Below are 17,441 nucleotides of genomic sequence, written 5' to 3' on the forward strand. Positions count from 1 at the left end.
GAGGAGGTGAGGGGTGAGGGGTGAGGGGTGAGGAGGTGAGGGGTGAGGAGGTGAGGGGTGAGGGGTGAGGAGGTGAGGGGTGAGGGGTGAGGAGGTGAAGGGTGAGGGGTGATGAGGTGAGGGGTGATGAGGTGAAGGGTGAGGGGTGAGGGGTGAGGAGGTGAAGGGTGAGGGGTGAGGGGTGAGGAGGTGAGGGGGTGAGGAGGTGAAGGGTGAGGGGTGAGGGGGGGTGAGGGGGGAGGGGGGAGGGGGGGTGGAGTCTCCGAGGAGTCTCTGAGTGAGCGAGTTGCAACAGCGACTCGCTGAGTTCCCCACGCATCTCGCACCGCGTCCCACACGGGCTCTGTCTCACTGTGTCTCCCCCTGTCTCTCACGGGCTCTGTCTCCCCGTGTCTCCCCCTGTCTCTCACGGGCTCTGTCTCACTGTGTCTCCCCCTGTCTCTCACGGGCTCTGTCTCCCCGTGTCTCCCCCTGTCTCTCACGGGCTCTGTCTCCCCGTGTCTCCGCGTGTCTCCCTGTGTCTGTCTCCCCCTGTCTCCCTGTGTCTCCCTGTCCCACGCGTCTCCCTGTGTCTCCCTGTGTCTCACACGGGCTCTGTCTCCCCCTGTCTCCCCGTGTCTCCCTGTGTCTGTCTCCCCCTGTCTCCCTGTGTCTCCCTGTGTCTCCCTGTCCCACGCGTCTCCCCGTGTCTCCCTGTGTCTCACACGGGCTCTGTCTCCCCGTGTCTCCCTGTGCCTCCCCGTGTCTCCCCCTGTCTCACACGGGGTCTGTCTCCCCGTGTCTCCCCCTGTCTCTCCCTGTCTCCCCGTGTCTCACTGTGTCTCTCTGTGTCTCACACGGGCTCTGTCTCCCCGTGTCTGTCTCCCTGTGTCTCCCTGTGTCTCCACGTGTCTCCCCCCGTGTCACCAGCACCACCAGCAGCAGCAGCATCACGATGAGTGACGAGTTGATGAGCGGCTGGCTACGCAAATCTCCCTCCGAGAAGAAACTCTGCCGTGCCGTGAGTGACACCACGACCCGCATTTACGTCGCCTAAACCCGCATTTACGTCGCCTCAAACCCGCATTTACTAGTACAGCACTAATGTATAGTGTAGTGTATAGTGTAGTGTATAGTGTAGTGTGTAGTGTAGTGTATCGTGTAGTGTATAGTGTAGTGTGTAGTATAGTAGTGTGTAGTGTAGTAGTGTAGTGTATAGTGTAGTGTATAGTAGTATAGTGTATAAGTGTAGTGTATAGTAGTGTAGTGTATAGTAGTATAGCGTAGTGTAGTGTGTAGTGTAGTGTGTAGTGTATAGTAGTTTAGTCTATAGTGTAGTGTATAGTAGTGTAGTGTATAGTAGTGTAGTGTATAGTGTAGTGTATAGTGTAGTATGTAGTGTAGTGTGTAGTGTAGTGTATAGTGTAGTGGTGTGGTCTGGCACTGTTGTTGTTGTTGTCTTGGTGTGGTCTGGCACTGTTGTTGTTGTTGTCTTAGTGTGTGGTCTAAGACTGTTGGTGTGGTGTCTGTGCGTCTTTGTGAGTGAGTCGGTGTCTATGCCTGTCTTTGTGTAAGTGTGTCGATGTGTATACTCACTAACGTCACTGGCCCCAACAGCCCTGTCAACATCCACAGTGCAACACGCACTGTGGATTGTTGTGCATATATTTTGTAGTTTCGGCAAAATTTCACTCTTGACTCATAAATAACTTCTGCGTGTGGTTTTGCGGCTGCCCCCGGCATGTTTACGTGCGTGGCTAAGAGCGTGCGTGTTTTGAAATGCCAACGGGACCTACATCTTTGCTTTGTTGACCTGCCAAGCGCCTACAATCAGAGGTCGCAACAGGGTACCCGATACCCGTACCCTACCCGATACCCGGCTACCCGTACCCGGCCGGGTACGGGTACCTGTTTGCGACCCTGGTGCGGCCGGGTACGGGTAGGCCGTGAGTCACGTGAGTAACTGTTTGTCACTCATTTCCCAACGTCTTGTCTCTTCTCACAATTCAAGTTCCTAGAATCAACCCACCCGCGCCTGCAACATGGCTTCATCCCAGAGGTCGCAATCGGGTACCCGATACCCGTACCCTACCCGTACCCGGCCGGGTACGGGTGCGGGTACCCGTTTGCGACCCTGGTGCGGCCGGGTACGGGTACGGGTAAGGAATCAAAACCCGTTTGCGACCTCTGCCTACAATACCATCAATAGGACAGGTCTTTTGGGATATTCCTCGCGCTTTCTGAGTCCCTGACTCTCTGCTCACAATCGTTAAGGGCCTTCATGGTGGTGGGCATGCCCCTGGGTAAAGCTACGTGGCCAGGAGTGGGTTACATTTCCTGTTCACCTTGGGGTGCTACAGGGATGCCCTCTGGCTCCCACATTTATTGAACATCATCTTCGACCACTTCGTTTTAGAAGCCCTCCATGGCTCTGCCGGAGGAATCTCCATCGGGTCCAGATACAATGGGAAGCTGATGGATGGCTCCCTATTGGTTAACCGTGTTATGTAAGCTGATGATCTGGTGATCACTCTGGGAAAGAGTTGGAGGCTCAAAAATAATAGGTTCACAGTAAAACCTCGATATACTAAGCAGATGTGTTCCTAGAGCTTCGTTCGAAACTTCGTATCGTGAATAACTTATACCATTAGCACTGTGCGGATGTGTTCCCAGCCTTTGTAACTTACCATTTCACACTATGAACACTTCATAACTCACCATTCACATTGTAAACGAAGACAACAATAAGTAATACCTCCATATACGCAGCAGATACGTTCCTGGAGCTTTGCTCGTTTGTTGAAACTTTGTATCGTGAATAACTTATACCATTAGCACTATTGCGATGCCAGCCTTCGTAACTTACCATTTCATACTATAAACACTTCATAACTTAGAATTCACATTGTCAACAAAGACAAATTATATTTAAGTTAATGTCATACTTGACAGTATGAACATGAATAAATAAAAGCAGACATTAATCACGTAAACATAGTGACGAAATGCCATGTTACTCTTATTTATATAGTAATTTATTAAACAATAAGAATACGTTTAACCCTTTCTGGCACTGAAACAGGAGTTGTGTTAAGATGGTCAAACACCAAATGGATACATTTTTGCAAGGCATCAATTCTGCATGAAACACACATACTTGTAAAAAAAAATGCAAATCAACATGCTCTGATAATTGTTTTTTTACCCTTCTATCTGGCAACAAAACTGACACCTTTTTTTTTTACAAGGAGTCATGTTTGCATAGACCACAATACCTGCAGTCATAATGCAAACAAAAAACATAACTCTGACAATGTATGCACTGTCCTTGAAGTTGATTGGTCCACACCCGAGACAGCTTTCCTTAGAGCCTAGTCTCACATGGGTTGGACCAGATGACGCCAAAAGGCGCACAACTCAAAGACAATGCACCATCAAAGTATGAGAGCTCGGGGTAAGCATTTAATGGTGTAAACATGCTCTGTCAATGTATAAATAATCTTTGAAACTGATATATTGCCAAAAAGGCTAAAGCCTATTCTTATTTTTTCATCATCTTGGATTCTGGCAAGAAGGTCCCATAGATACAGATACACATCTTATTTAATAAGTAATTTCAGCGTGTTTATTTATAACCATTAAACAGATGGTAATCATTCCTAAGTTAGTTACACTGGAACTCCGTGTATCGAATTTTACTGGACATCCTGTGGAAAATGGAGCTTTGTATCCTTGTCAGATTTCTCCTGCAGTCTAAATGACAATTCTGATTCGGATGATTCTCCAGTCGAGGTGCAGTGACACCCGACGCAGCAGCCTTCAATGCAGAACACGAAGAACCAGTGGCATCTACATCTACAGAACACGAAGAACCAGTGGCATCTACATCTGCAGAACGTGAAGAACCAGTGGCATCTACATCTTTAGAACGTGAAGAACCAGTGGCATCTACATCTCCAGAACACGAAAAACCAGTGGCATCTACATCTGCAGAACATGAAGAATCAGTGACATCTACATCTCCAGAACACGAAGAACCAGTGGCATCTACATCTTTAGAACATGAAGAACCAGTGGTATCTACATCTCCAGAACGTGAAGAACCAGTGGCATCTACATCTGCAGAACACGAAGAACCAGTGGCATCTACATCTACAGAACATGAAGAACCAGTGGCATCTACATCTACAGAACATGAAGAACCAGTGGCATTTACATCTACAGAACATGAAGAACAAGTGGCATCTACATCTGCAGAACATGAAGAATCAGTGGTATCTACATCTCCAAAACGTCAAGAACCAGTGGCATCTACATCTGCAGAACACGAAGAACCAGTGGCATCTACATCTATAGAACGTGAAGAACCAGTTGCATCTACATCTTTAGAACATGAAGAATCAGTGACATCTACATCTCCAGAACATGAAGAATCAGTGACATCTACATCTCCAGAACGTGAAGAACCAGTTGCATCTACATCTTTAGAACATGAAGAATCAGTGACATCTACATCTCCAGAACATGAAGAATCAGTGACATCTACATCTCCAAAACGTGAAGAACCAGTTGCATCTACATCTTTAGAACATGAAGAACCAGTAGCATCTACATCTTTAGAACATGAAGAACCAGTGGCATCTACATCTTTAGAACATGAAGAATCAGTGACATCTACATTTCCAGAACACGAGGAACCAGTGGCATCTACATCTGCAGAACATGAAGAACCAGTGGCATCTACATCGACAGAACGTGAAGAACCAGTGACAGGCGAGGCTGCATTGGCTGGGTCACGTAGCCCGCATGCCCAGCCACCTCATGCCCAAGCAACTTCTGTTTGGCCAGATAGAGGGGGCTAATGGATAGAGCCAGCAGTGTCAAGATCGGCCTCTGTGGAGGAGGCTCGTGAAGGACACCACTGGGCAGTTGGAGGCAGTCGCCCTCCAGCAACAACGGAGGGAACAATCGGAGTGCTGGGGTGGCTAAAGCACAGTAGGGGCACAGGTGGTGCATCTGCCAGTCGTCTCAGTCAACCCCATGGCACCTGGGTCTGTCCGGTGACCTCCTGTCAGCAGAGAGCCTTTGACACTTTGCGTGGCCTTGTGAGTCTACCTCGCCTGACACAACAGTGGAGGGTGGAGGTGGGGTGGTGAGCGGTGGCACAGTGGTTGACGCGCCACGCTACAAAACTGGCGACCCGAGTTCGATTTCCACTCGCGGCCACCAACACAAGCGACGACTATCTGAATGGGTCCTGGGCCTCCCCTAGGTCGACTCAGACTCAAATGAGTACCTCGTGCGGTGTGTAATAAACATCGCCACTGGTAGCAGCGCCTATGCGCTGCTACTCACTACGAACAGCACTTGCCCCGACGTTCTGTTCAAGGCTACACGGGGGACCTTTGTCTGTGCTGGTGGTTGGTTGGTTGGTGGTGGTTGTGACTCGGTGTTTCTGCCGCGGTGACGTCAGAGAGAGTTTCCGCAGCCGATTCCTGGAAGCCGACGCGCCGCCGCGCTCTCTGCGATCGATAAGATAAATAAAAACATCATCTCGAGCGCTCCGTTCGGGGGCCCGGGGCAGTCGACGAGATTCCTCCTGGGTGTCGATGGGGGTGGTGATACATAGAACTCTGGCAAAACGACGTATCACCACGTTGAGTACGTTGTAGCGAGAGTACGTCCAGCGGGCGGAAGTAAATCGGGGTGTTGTGGCATTGAAACGTGCGGCATTAACCGGGGCGGCCCACTGGATCCGAAGCACAAATCTGTTTCTGTGCCTTCGAATCCCTAACGAGGGTAGAAACTAGCCAGCGGTTAAATTTCGATGTAAAGCTTTCGTGACTGCAGCAGGGATTCATCTTCTTGGTTCTTTCGGTAAAGTCACGTAGAAGGGAAATAATGAAATCATGAAAATAAAACATAATAAAATACAATTCTCACGACGTTTCGGCCACAACGCAAGCAGCCGTCCTCAGGTGAAGAACAGATATGTTCTTCACCTGAGGACGGCTGCTTGCGTTGTGGCCGAAACGTCGTGAGAATTGTATTTTATTATGTTAAATTTTTATTATTTTATGATTTCCCTTCTACGTGACTTCACCGAAAGAACCAAGAACAGCCAGCGGTTGTTTCTCTCCCACAGCTGCCGGTCGCATTTGGGCATTTCATCGGTGGAGACTTTAGAACAAGATGGCCGCAGTGCAGTTCCTTAGGAACTGCTGGTTTCCTACACAGTGGCACAGCGGGTCAACGCGCTGCACCACGATCCCAGTGGCGATGATCTGAACCGGTCTGGACCTCCGCTAGGCTCACCCTGAGCTTAGTACCTGGTGCGATGTGTACTGGGGAGATAAAGGCGGCCTGGCGTGGTGCTGGCCACCCACCCCCTCGTGTGCCGTGCCGGTCTTCATAGGTGCTTGTCGGTAACCAGCACTTGACCCCACCAGTCTGTTAAGGCTACAAGGGGGATCTTTGTCTTTTCTGTGATGGTGGTTGAGGTTGTTGTCCTTGTGTGCGAGTCTGTGTCTATGCTTGTCCGAGTCTGTGTCTATCTATGAGTCTGTGTGTGTATGAGTCTGTGTCTATGCTTGTCCGAGTCTGTGTGAGTCTGTGTTAGGTGCTACGCGCCACTAGCAGAACTTGCCCAGACGCTCCGTTGAAGGCTGCACAGGGAACCGATGTCTCTGTGTGTGTGTGAGTTTGAGTCTGTGTGTGTCTGTGTGTGCCTCTGTGTCTCTGTGTGTGTCTCTGTGTGTGTCTCTGTGTCTCTGTGTGCGTGTCTGTGTGTGTGTGTCTCTGTGTGCGTGTCTGTGTGTGTGTCTGTGTGTGTGTGAGTTTGTGTGTGTGTGTCTGTGTGTGTGTCTGTGTGTGTCTGTGTGTGTGAGTTTGACTGTGTGTGTCTCTGTGTGTGTGAGAGATTGAGTGTGTGTGTGTCTGTGTGTGTGTGTGTCTGTGTGTGTCTCTGTGTGTGTCTGTGTGTCTGTCTTTCTCTGTCTCTGTGCGTGTGTCAGTGGAAGCACCGCTGGTTCGTGCTGAAGAGCGGCCGTCTGACGGGCGACTGTGTCTGTGTGTGTCTGTGTGTGTGTCTCTCTGTCTCTGTGTGTGTGTCTGTGTGTGTGTATCTGTCTCTGTGTGTGTGTCTCTGTGTGTGCGTGTCAGTGGAAGCGCCGCTGGTTCGTGCTGAAGAGCGGCCGTCTGACGGGCGACTCGGACCGACTCGAGTACTTCAAGGGGCCTCGTGCTCGCTGCCCACTGCGCTGCATCCCCCTGCGGCAGTGCTCAGCCCTAGCCTGTGCCCCCCAGCGGGCCCCCCAACAGGCCCCCCAACAGGCCCCCCAACAGGCCCCCCAGCAGGCCCCCCAACAGGCCCCCCGCCGAGCGGGAGTTGGGGGGGGCAGCGTCGTCTCTGCCACGTTCCAGGCGAGTCCGGTGGGTGGTGTTGGTCTTAAACTCTCAACTTTGTTAAACGCAGTGAAACCGTGGATTGCGAGCAGAATTCGTACCGGAGACGTGTTTGTCATTCAAAGCACTCGTAGATCAAAGCACTCGTAGATCAAAGCACTCGCAGATCAAAGCACTTGTATATCAAAACACTCGTAGATCAAAGCACCCGTAGATCAAAGCACTCGTAGATCAAAGCACTTGTATATCAAAGCACTCGTAGATCAAATCACTCGTATATCAAAGCACTCGTAGATCAAAGCACTCGTAGATCAAAGCACTCGTAGATCAAAGCACTTGTATATCAAAGCACTCGTAGATCAAATCACTCGTATATCAAAGCACTCGTAGATCAAAGCACTCGTAGATCAAAGCACTCGTAGATCAAAGCACTCGTAGATCAAATCACTCGTATATCAAAGCACTCGTAGATCAAAGCACTCGTATATCAAAGCACTCGTAGATCAAAGCACTCATAGATCAAAGCACTCGTAGATCAAAGCACTCGTAGATCAAAGCGCTCGTATATCAAAGCACTCATAGATCAAAGCACTCGTAGATCAAAGCACTCGTAGATCAAAGCACTCGTAGATCAAATCACTCGTATATCAAAGCACTCGTATATCAAAGCACTCGTATATCAAAGCACTCGTAGATCAAAGCACTCGTAGATCAAAGCACTCGTAGATCAAAGCACTCGTAGATCAAAGCACTCGTATGTCAATTGTGATCACGTGACGCACGGCAGACAAAGCGTGTACACGTGCTACTCGTATTGCAAGACCTCGCTGGTTTATCAAATTAATTATTATTTAAAAATTTGCTCGTCTTGCAAAACACTCGCAGACCAAGTTACTCGCAATCCAAGGTTTTCCTGTATCTTGTAGAGATTTACAGGCAGTCCCCGTACTTGCAAACGTTCCGAAATTACGAACGTCCGCGCTTACGAATCAGCATCATCACTCATAGCGTCATCACTCACACCATGATCACACAACATCATCACTCGCAGCGTTATCACACACAGCGTCATTAAACACAGCGTCATTAAACACAGCGTCATTAAACACAGCGTCATTAAACACAGCGTCATTAAACACATCGTCATTAAACACAGCGTCATTAAACACAGCGTCATTAAACACAGCGTCATTAAACACAGCGTCATTAAACACAGCGTCATTAAACACAGCGTCATTAAACACAGCGTCATTAAACACAGCGTCATTAAACACATCGTCATTAAACACAGCGTCATCAAACACAGCGTCATCAAACACAGCGTCATCAAACACAGCGTCATCAAACACAGCGTCATCAAACACAGCGTCATCAAACACAGCGTCATCAAACACAGCGTCATCAAACAAAGCGTCATTAAACAAAGCGTCATCAAACACAGCGTCATCAAACACAGCGTCATTAAACACAGCGTCATCAAACACAGCGTCATCAAACACAGCGTCATCAAACACAGCGTCATTAAACAAAGCGTCATCAAACACAGCGTCATCAAACACAGCGTCATCAAACAAAGCGTCATCAAACACAGCGTCATTAAACACAGCGTCATTAAACACAGCGTCATCAAACACAGCGTCATCAAACACAGCGTCATTAAACACAGCGTCATCAAACACAGCGTCATCAAACACAGCGTCATCAAATACAGCGTCATTAAACACAGCGTCATCAAACACAGCGTCATCAAACACAGCGTCATTAAACACAGCGTCATCAAACACAGCGTCATCAAACACAGCGTCATCAAACAAAGCGTCATCAAACACAGCGTCATCAAACACAGCGTCATCAAACACAGCGTCATCAAACAAAGCGTCATCAAACACAGCGTCATCAAACACAGCGTCATCAAACAAAGCGTCATCAAACACAGCGTCATCAAACACAGCGTCATCAAACACAGCGTCATCAAACAAAGCGTCATTAAACACAGCGTCATCAAACACAGCGTCATCAAACAAAGCGTCATTAAACACAGCGTCATCAAACACAGCGTCATCAAACAAAGCGTCATCAAACACAGCGTCATCAAACACAGCGTCATCAAACACAGCGTCATCAAACACAGCGTCATCAAACACAGCGTCATCAAACACAGCATCATCAAACAAAGCGTCATCAAACACAGCGTCATTAAACACAGCGTCATCAAACACAGCGTCATCAAACACAGCGTCATCAAACACAGCGTCATCAAACACAGCGTCATCAAACACAGCGTCATCAAACACAGCGTCATCAAACACAGCGTCATCAAACACAGCGTCATCAAACACAGCGTCATCAAACAAAGCGTCATCAAACACAGCGTCATCAAACACAGCGTCATCAAACACAGCGTCATCAAACACAGCGTCATCAAACACAGCGTCATCAAACACAGCATCATCAAACAAAGCGTCATCAAACACAGCGTCATCAAACACAGCGTCATCAAACACAGCGTCATCAAACAAAGCGTCATTAAACACAGCGTCATCAAACACAGCGTCATCAAACAAAGCGTCATTAAACACAGCGTCATTAAACACAGCGTCATCAAACACAGCGTCATCAAACAAAGCGTCATCAAACACAGCGTCATCAAACACAGCGTCATCAAACAAAGCGTCATCAAACACAGCGTCATCAAACACAGCGTCATCAAACACAGCGTCATCAAACACAGCGTCATCAAACACAGCGTCATTAAACACAGCGTCATTAAACACAGCGTCATCAAACACAGCGTCATCAAACACAGCGTCATCAAACACAGCGTCATCAAACACAGCGTCATCAAACACAGCGTCATTAAACACAGCGTCATCAAACAAAGCGTCATCAAACACAGCGTCATCAAACACAGCGTCATCAAACACAGCGTCATCAAACACAGCGTCATCAAACACAGCGTCATCAAACAAAGCGTCATCAAACACAGCGTCATCAAACACAGCGTCATCAAACACAGCGTCATCAAACACAGCGTCATCAAACACAGCGTCATCAAACAAAGCGTCATCAAACACAGCGTCATCAAACACAGCGTCATCAAACAAAGCGTCATCAAACACAGCGTCATCAAACACATCGTCATTAAACACAGCGTCATTAAACACAGCGTCATCAAACACATCGTCATTAAACACAGCGTCATTAAACACAGCGTCATCAAACACAGCGTCATCAAACACAGCGTCATCAAACAAAGCGTCATCAAACACAGCGTCATCAAACACAGCGTCATCAAACACAGCGTCATCAAACACATCGTCATTAAACAAAGCGTCATCAAACACAGCGTCATCAAACAAAGCGTCATTAAACACAGCGTCATTAAACACAGCGTCATCAAACACAGCGTCATCAAACAAAGCGTCATCAAACACAGCGTCATCAAACACAGCGTCATCAAACACAGCGTCATCAAACACAGCGTCATCAAACACAGCGTCATCAAACAAAGCGTCATCAAACACAGCGTCATCAAACACAGCGTCATCAAACACAGCGTCATCAAACACAGCGTCATCAAACAAAGCGTCATCAAACACAGCGTCATCAAACACAGCGTCATCAAACACAGCGTCATTAAACACAGCGTCATTAAACACAGCGTCATTAAACACAGCGTCATCAAACACAGCGTCATCAAACACAGCGTCATTAAACACAGCGTCATTAAACACAGCGTCATCAAACACAGGGTCATCAAACACAGCGTCATTAAACACAGCGTCATTAAACACAGCGTCATCAAACACAGGGTCATCAAACACAGCGTCATCAAACACAGCGTCATTAAACACAGCGTCATTAAACACAGCGTCATCAAACACAGCGTCATCAAACACAGCGTCATTAAACACAGCGTCATTAAACACAGCGTCATCAAACACAGCGTCATCAAACACAGCGTCATCAAACACAGCGTCATTAAACACAGCGTCATCAAACAAAGCGTCATTAAACACAGCGTCATCAAACACAGCGTCATCAAACACAGCGTCATCAAACACAGCGTCATTAAACACAGCGTCATTAAACACAGCGTCATTAAACACAGCGTCATCAAACACAGCGTCATCAAACACAGCGTCATCAAACAAAGCGTCATTAAACACAGCGTCATCAAACACAGCGTCATCAAACACAGCGTCATTAAACACAGCGTCATTAAACACAGCGTCATCAAACACAGCGTCATCAAACAAAGCGTCATCAAACACAGCGTCATCAAACACAGCGTCATCAAACAAAGCGTCATTAAACACAGCGTCATCAAACACAGCGTCATCAAACAAAGCGTCATTAAACACAGCGTCATCAAACACAGCGTCATCAAACACAGCGTCATCAAACACAGCGTCATTAAACACAGCGTCATCAAACAAAGCGTCATCAAACACAGCGTCATTAAACACAGCGTCATCAAACACAGCGTCATCAAACAAAGCGTCATCAAACACAGCGTCATCAAACACAGCGTCATCAAACACAGCGTCATCAAACACAGCGTCATTAAACACAGCGTCATTAAACACAGCGTCATCAAACACAGCGTCATCAAACACATCGTCATTAAACACAGCGTCATTAAACACAGCGTCATTAAACACAGCGTCATCAAACACAGCGTCATCAAACACATCGTCATTAAACACAGCGTCATCAAACACAGCGTCATCAAACACATCGTCATCAAACACAGCGTCATCAAACACAGCGTCATTAAACACAGCGTCATCAAACACATCGTCATTAAACACAGCGTCATTAAACACAGCGTCATTAAACACAGCGTCATCAAACACAGCGTCATCAAACACATCGTCATTAAACACAGCGTCATCAAACACAGCGTCATCAAACACATCGTCATTAAACACATCGTCATTAAACACATCGTCATCAAACACAGCGTCATCAAACACATCGTCATTAAACACATCGTCATTAAACACATCGTCATCAAACACATCGTCATTAAACACATCGTCATTAAACACAGCGTCATCAAACACAGCGTCATCAAACACAGCGTCATCAAACACAGCGTCATCAAACACATCGTCATTAAACACAGCGTCATTAAACACAGCGTCATCAAACACAGCGTCATTAAACACAGCGTCATTAAACACATCGTCATTAAACACAGCGTCATTAAACACAGCGTCATCAAACACAGCGTCATCAAACACATCGTCATTAAACACAGCGTCATCAAACACATCGTCATCAAACACAGCGTCATCAAACACATCGTCATTAAACACAGCGTCATTAAACACAGCGTCATCAAACACAGCGTCATCAAACACATCGTCATTAAACACAGCGTCATCAAACACATCGTCATTAAACACAGCGTCATTAAACACAGCGTCATTAAACACAGCGTCATCAAACACAGCGTCATCAAACACATCGTCATTAAACACAGCGTCATCAAACACAGCGTCATCAAACACATCGTCATCAAACACAGCGTCATCAAACACAGCGTCATTAAACACAGCGTCATTAAACACAGCGTCATTAAACACAGCGTCATCAAACACAGCGTCATTAAACACAGCGTCATCAAACACATCGTCATCAAACACAGCGTCATCAAACACAGCGTCATCAAACACATCGTCATCAAACACAGCGTCATCAAACACAGCGTCATCAAACACAGCGTCATCAAACACATCGTCATCAAACACAGCGTCATCAAACACAGCGTCATCAAACACAGCGTCATTAAACAAAGCGTCATTAAACACAGCGTCATCAAACACATCGTCATTAAACACAGCGTCATTAAACACATCGTCATTAAACACAGCGTCATCAAACACAGCGTCATCAAACACATCGTCATTAAACACAGCGTCATCAAACACAGCGTCATCAAACACATCGTCATTAAACACAGCGTCATCAAACACAGCGTCATCAAACACATCGTCATCAAACACAGCGTCATCAAACACAGCGTCATTAAACACAGCGTCATCAAACACATCGTCATTAAACACAGCGTCATTAAACACAGCGTCATTAAACACAGCGTCATCAAACACAGCGTCATCAAACACAGCGTCATCAAACACAGCGTCATTAAACACAGCGTCATTAAACACATCGTCATTAAACACAGCGTCATCAAACACAGCGTCATTAAACACAGCGTCATTAAACACAGCGTCATTAAACACAGCGTCATCAAACACAGCGTCATTAAACACAGCGTCATTAAACACAGCGTCATCAAACACAGCGTCATTAAACACAGCGTCATTAAACACAGCGTCATCAAACACATCGTCATTAAACACAGCGTCATTAAACACAGCGTCATCAAACACAGCGTCATCAAACACATCGTCATTAAACACAGCGTCATCAAACACATCGTCATTAAACACAGCGTCATTAAACACAGCGTCATTAAACACAGCGTCATCAAACACAGCGTCATTAAACACAGCGTCATTAAACACAGCGTCATCAAACACAGCGTCATTAAACACAGCGTCATTAAACACAGCGTCATCAAACACATCGTCATTAAACACAGCGTCATTAAACACAGCGTCATCAAACACAGCGTCATCAAACACAGCGTCATTAAACACAGCGTCATCAAACACAGCGTCATCAAACACATCGTCATTAAACACAGCGTCATCAAACACATCGTCATTAAACACAGCGTCATTAAACACAGCGTCATTAAACACAGCGTCATCAAACACAGCGTCATCAAACACATCGTCATTAAACACAGCGTCATCAAACACAGCGTCATCAAACACATCGTCATCAAACACAGCGTCATCAAACACAGCGTCATTAAACACAGCGTCATTAAACACAGCGTCATTAAACACAGCGTCATCAAACACAGCGTCATTAAACACAGCGTCATCAAACACATCGTCATCAAACACAGCGTCATCAAACACAGCGTCATCAAACACATCGTCATCAAACACAGCGTCATCAAACACAGCGTCATCAAACACAGCGTCATTAAACAAAGCGTCATTAAACACAGCGTCATCAAACACATCGTCATTAAACACAGCGTCATTAAACACATCGTCATTAAACACAGCGTCATTAAACACAGCGTCATTAAACACAGCGTCATTAAACAAAGCGTCATTAAACACAGCGTCATCAAACACATCGTCATTAAACACAGCGTCATTAAACACATCGTCATTAAACACAGCGTCATTAAACACAGCGTCATTAAACACATCGTCATTAAACACAGCGTCATCAAACACATCGTCATTAAACACAGCGTCATCAAACACATCGTCATCAAACACAGCGTCATTAAACACAGCGTCATCAAACACAGCGTCATCAAACACAGCGTCATTAAACACAGCGTCATCAAACACAGCGTCATCAAACACATCGTCATCAAACACAGCGTCATTAAACACAGCGTCATCAAACAAAGCGTCATCAAACACAGCGTCATTAAACACAGCGTCATCAAACACAGCGTCATCAAACACAGCGTCATTAAACACATCGTCATCAAACAAAGCGTCATCAAACACAGCGTCATCAAACACAGCGTCATCAAACAAAGCGTCATCAAACACAGCGTCATTAAACACATCGTCATCAAACACAGCGTCATCAAACACATCGTCATCAAACACAGCGTCATCAAACACAGCGTCATTAAACACAGCGTCATCAAACAAAGCGTCATCAAACACAGCGTCATCAAACACAGGGTCATCAAACACAGCGTCATTAAACACAGCGTCATCAAACAAAGCGTCATCAAACACAGCGTCATCAAACACAGCGTCATCAAACACAGCGTCATCAAACACAGCGTCATCAAACACAGCGTCATTAAACACAGCGTCATCAAACACAGCGTCATCAAACACAGCGTCATTAAACACAGCGTCATCAAACACAGCGTCATCAAACACAGCGTCATTAAACACAGCGTCATCAAACACAGGGTCATCAAACACAGCGTCATTAAACACAGCGTCATCAAACACAGCGTCATCAAACACAGGGTCATCAAACACAGCGTCATCAAACACAGCGTCATTAAACACAGCGTCATCAAACACAGGGTCATCAAACACAGCGTCATCAAACACAGCGTCATCAAACACAGGGTCATCAAACACAGCGTCATTAAACACAGCGTCATCAAACACAGGGTCATCAAACACAGCGTCATTAAACACAGCGTCATCAAACACAGGGTCATCAAACACAGCGTCATCAAACACAGCGTCATCAAACACAGCGTCATTAAACACAGCGTCATCAAACACAGGGTCATCAAACACAGCGTCATTAAACACAGCGTCATCAAACACAGGGTCATCAAACACAGCGTCATTAAACACAGCGTCATCAAACACAGCGTCATCAAACACAGCGTCATTAAACACAGCGTCATCAAACACAGGGTCATCAAACACAGCGTCATCAAACACAGCGTCATCAAACACAGCGTCATTAAACACAGCGTCATCAAACAAAGCGTCATCAAACACAGCGTCATTAAACACAGCGTCATTAAACACAGCGTCATCAAACACAGCGTCATCAAACACAGCGTCATCAAACACAGCGTCATCAAACAAAGCGTCATCAAACACAGGGTCATCAAACACAGCGTCATCAAACACAGCGTCATCAAACACAGCGTCATCAAACAAAGCGTCATCAAACACAGCGTCATCAAACACAGCGTCATCAAACACAGCGTCATCAAACACAGCGTCATTAAACACAGCGTCATTAAACACAGCGTCATTAAACACAGCGTCATTAAACACAGCGTCATCACACACACAGCATCATCAGTCACGGCGTCATCAAACACGGCATCATCATCGCCTGGTATGCAGGAGTGCATGGGTTCGATCCAACCCTGACGCCTGCTGCTGTATTTGTGCAGTTCGTGTGTCTCTGTGGTCGTGTGGATTTTTCTCCGGATCATCCGGTTTTTCCCTCCACATTTAGAATCAACGTCACCACGCGTTCAGAGTATTTGGCTGCTGCTGCTGCTGTACATTCCCACATGAGGACGATGACGATAAGCCAACCTTGTTGAGCTGTCGTTACGCGATGGCCATGGAAATCGCTTCTTTTACACCTGGTAAAAAAAAAATTGTTTAATAGTTCGTTCAGAAATTCATGTTCTTAGGTTTTTTCGGTAAAGTCACGTAGGTAAAAAATAAATTAATAAAAGTAAAATAAAATAAAATAAGGGACCTCCCACCCTCAACCAGTATATATACAAGGACTGTTTTCTTGGAATTTCTCTCACTTGATACAGCTATCGTGCTGTGACGGTTCCACCTGAAGACGGAAGCTTGTGTTGCCTCCGAAACGTGGTGATTTTTATTTTATTTTTATTTGACTTTCATTAATTTAATTTTTTTACCTACGTGACTTTACCGAAAAAACAACCTAAAAATATTAATCCTTGCAGTCACGAAAGCTTCAAATCTAAAGTTCGTTCAGAGTCTAAACGCCGACTCCGACTCCATCGCAGGAGGAGGAGAAGGGGTTGGAGAACCACGAGAGGAGTGGAGGCACCGCGGCTGATCCACCCTCGTCCCTGGGCTATGTGTTTGGGCTGCGCACGCCGGAGCGCGCATACGTGCTGGAGGCCGACTCGGCACACGAGATGCACGCGTGGGTCAAGGCGCTGCGTCAGCTGTGTGGGCAACACGGTGAGAGAGCCCGTGACCTCCCTGTCTCTCCGCTACTGCTGCTGTGATCACCACCGGCTGTGTCCAGTGACACAGCCGGTGACCTCCCTGTCTCTCCGCTACTGCTGCTGTGGTCACCACCGGCTGTGACCGGTGAGACAGCCCGTGACCTCCCTGTCTCTTCGCTACTGCTGCTGTGATCACTACCGGCTGTGTCTGGTGAGACAGCTCGTCACCTCCCTGTCTCTCCGCTACTGTTACTATGTGTGGAAGCTACCTGGTCTGTCGCTCCGCACA

At 46.6% G+C, this 17,441-nt stretch overlaps 1 protein-coding gene across 2 annotated transcripts in view; it reads left to right on the plus strand.

Annotated features, from left to right (window-relative positions):
• Nucleotides 1–277: 277 nt before the first annotated feature.
• LOC144739362 (uncharacterized) overlaps nucleotides 278–17,441 on the plus strand; it is a 29,042-nt gene continuing 11,878 nt past the window's right edge. Inside the window, exons 1-3 of one of the 2 annotated variants that reach the window (XM_078622320.1) lie at nucleotides 278–1,000; nucleotides 7,141–7,410; nucleotides 16,985–17,165. In XM_078622320.1, coding sequence (XP_078478446.1) covers nucleotides 935–1,000; nucleotides 7,141–7,410; nucleotides 16,985–17,165 — 517 coding nt within the window. In that variant the 5' untranslated portion in view covers nucleotides 278–934. The remainder of the gene's footprint in view (nucleotides 1,001–7,140; nucleotides 7,411–16,984; nucleotides 17,166–17,441) is intronic. The other variant, XM_078622321.1, reaches the window with a different exon arrangement.

Source organism: Lampetra planeri, unplaced genomic scaffold, assembly GCF_965212315.1.
Source record: "Lampetra planeri unplaced genomic scaffold, kcLamPlan1.2.h2 scaffold_1443, whole genome shotgun sequence".
NCBI lineage: Eukaryota > Metazoa > Chordata > Hyperoartia > Petromyzontiformes > Petromyzontidae > Lampetra > Lampetra planeri.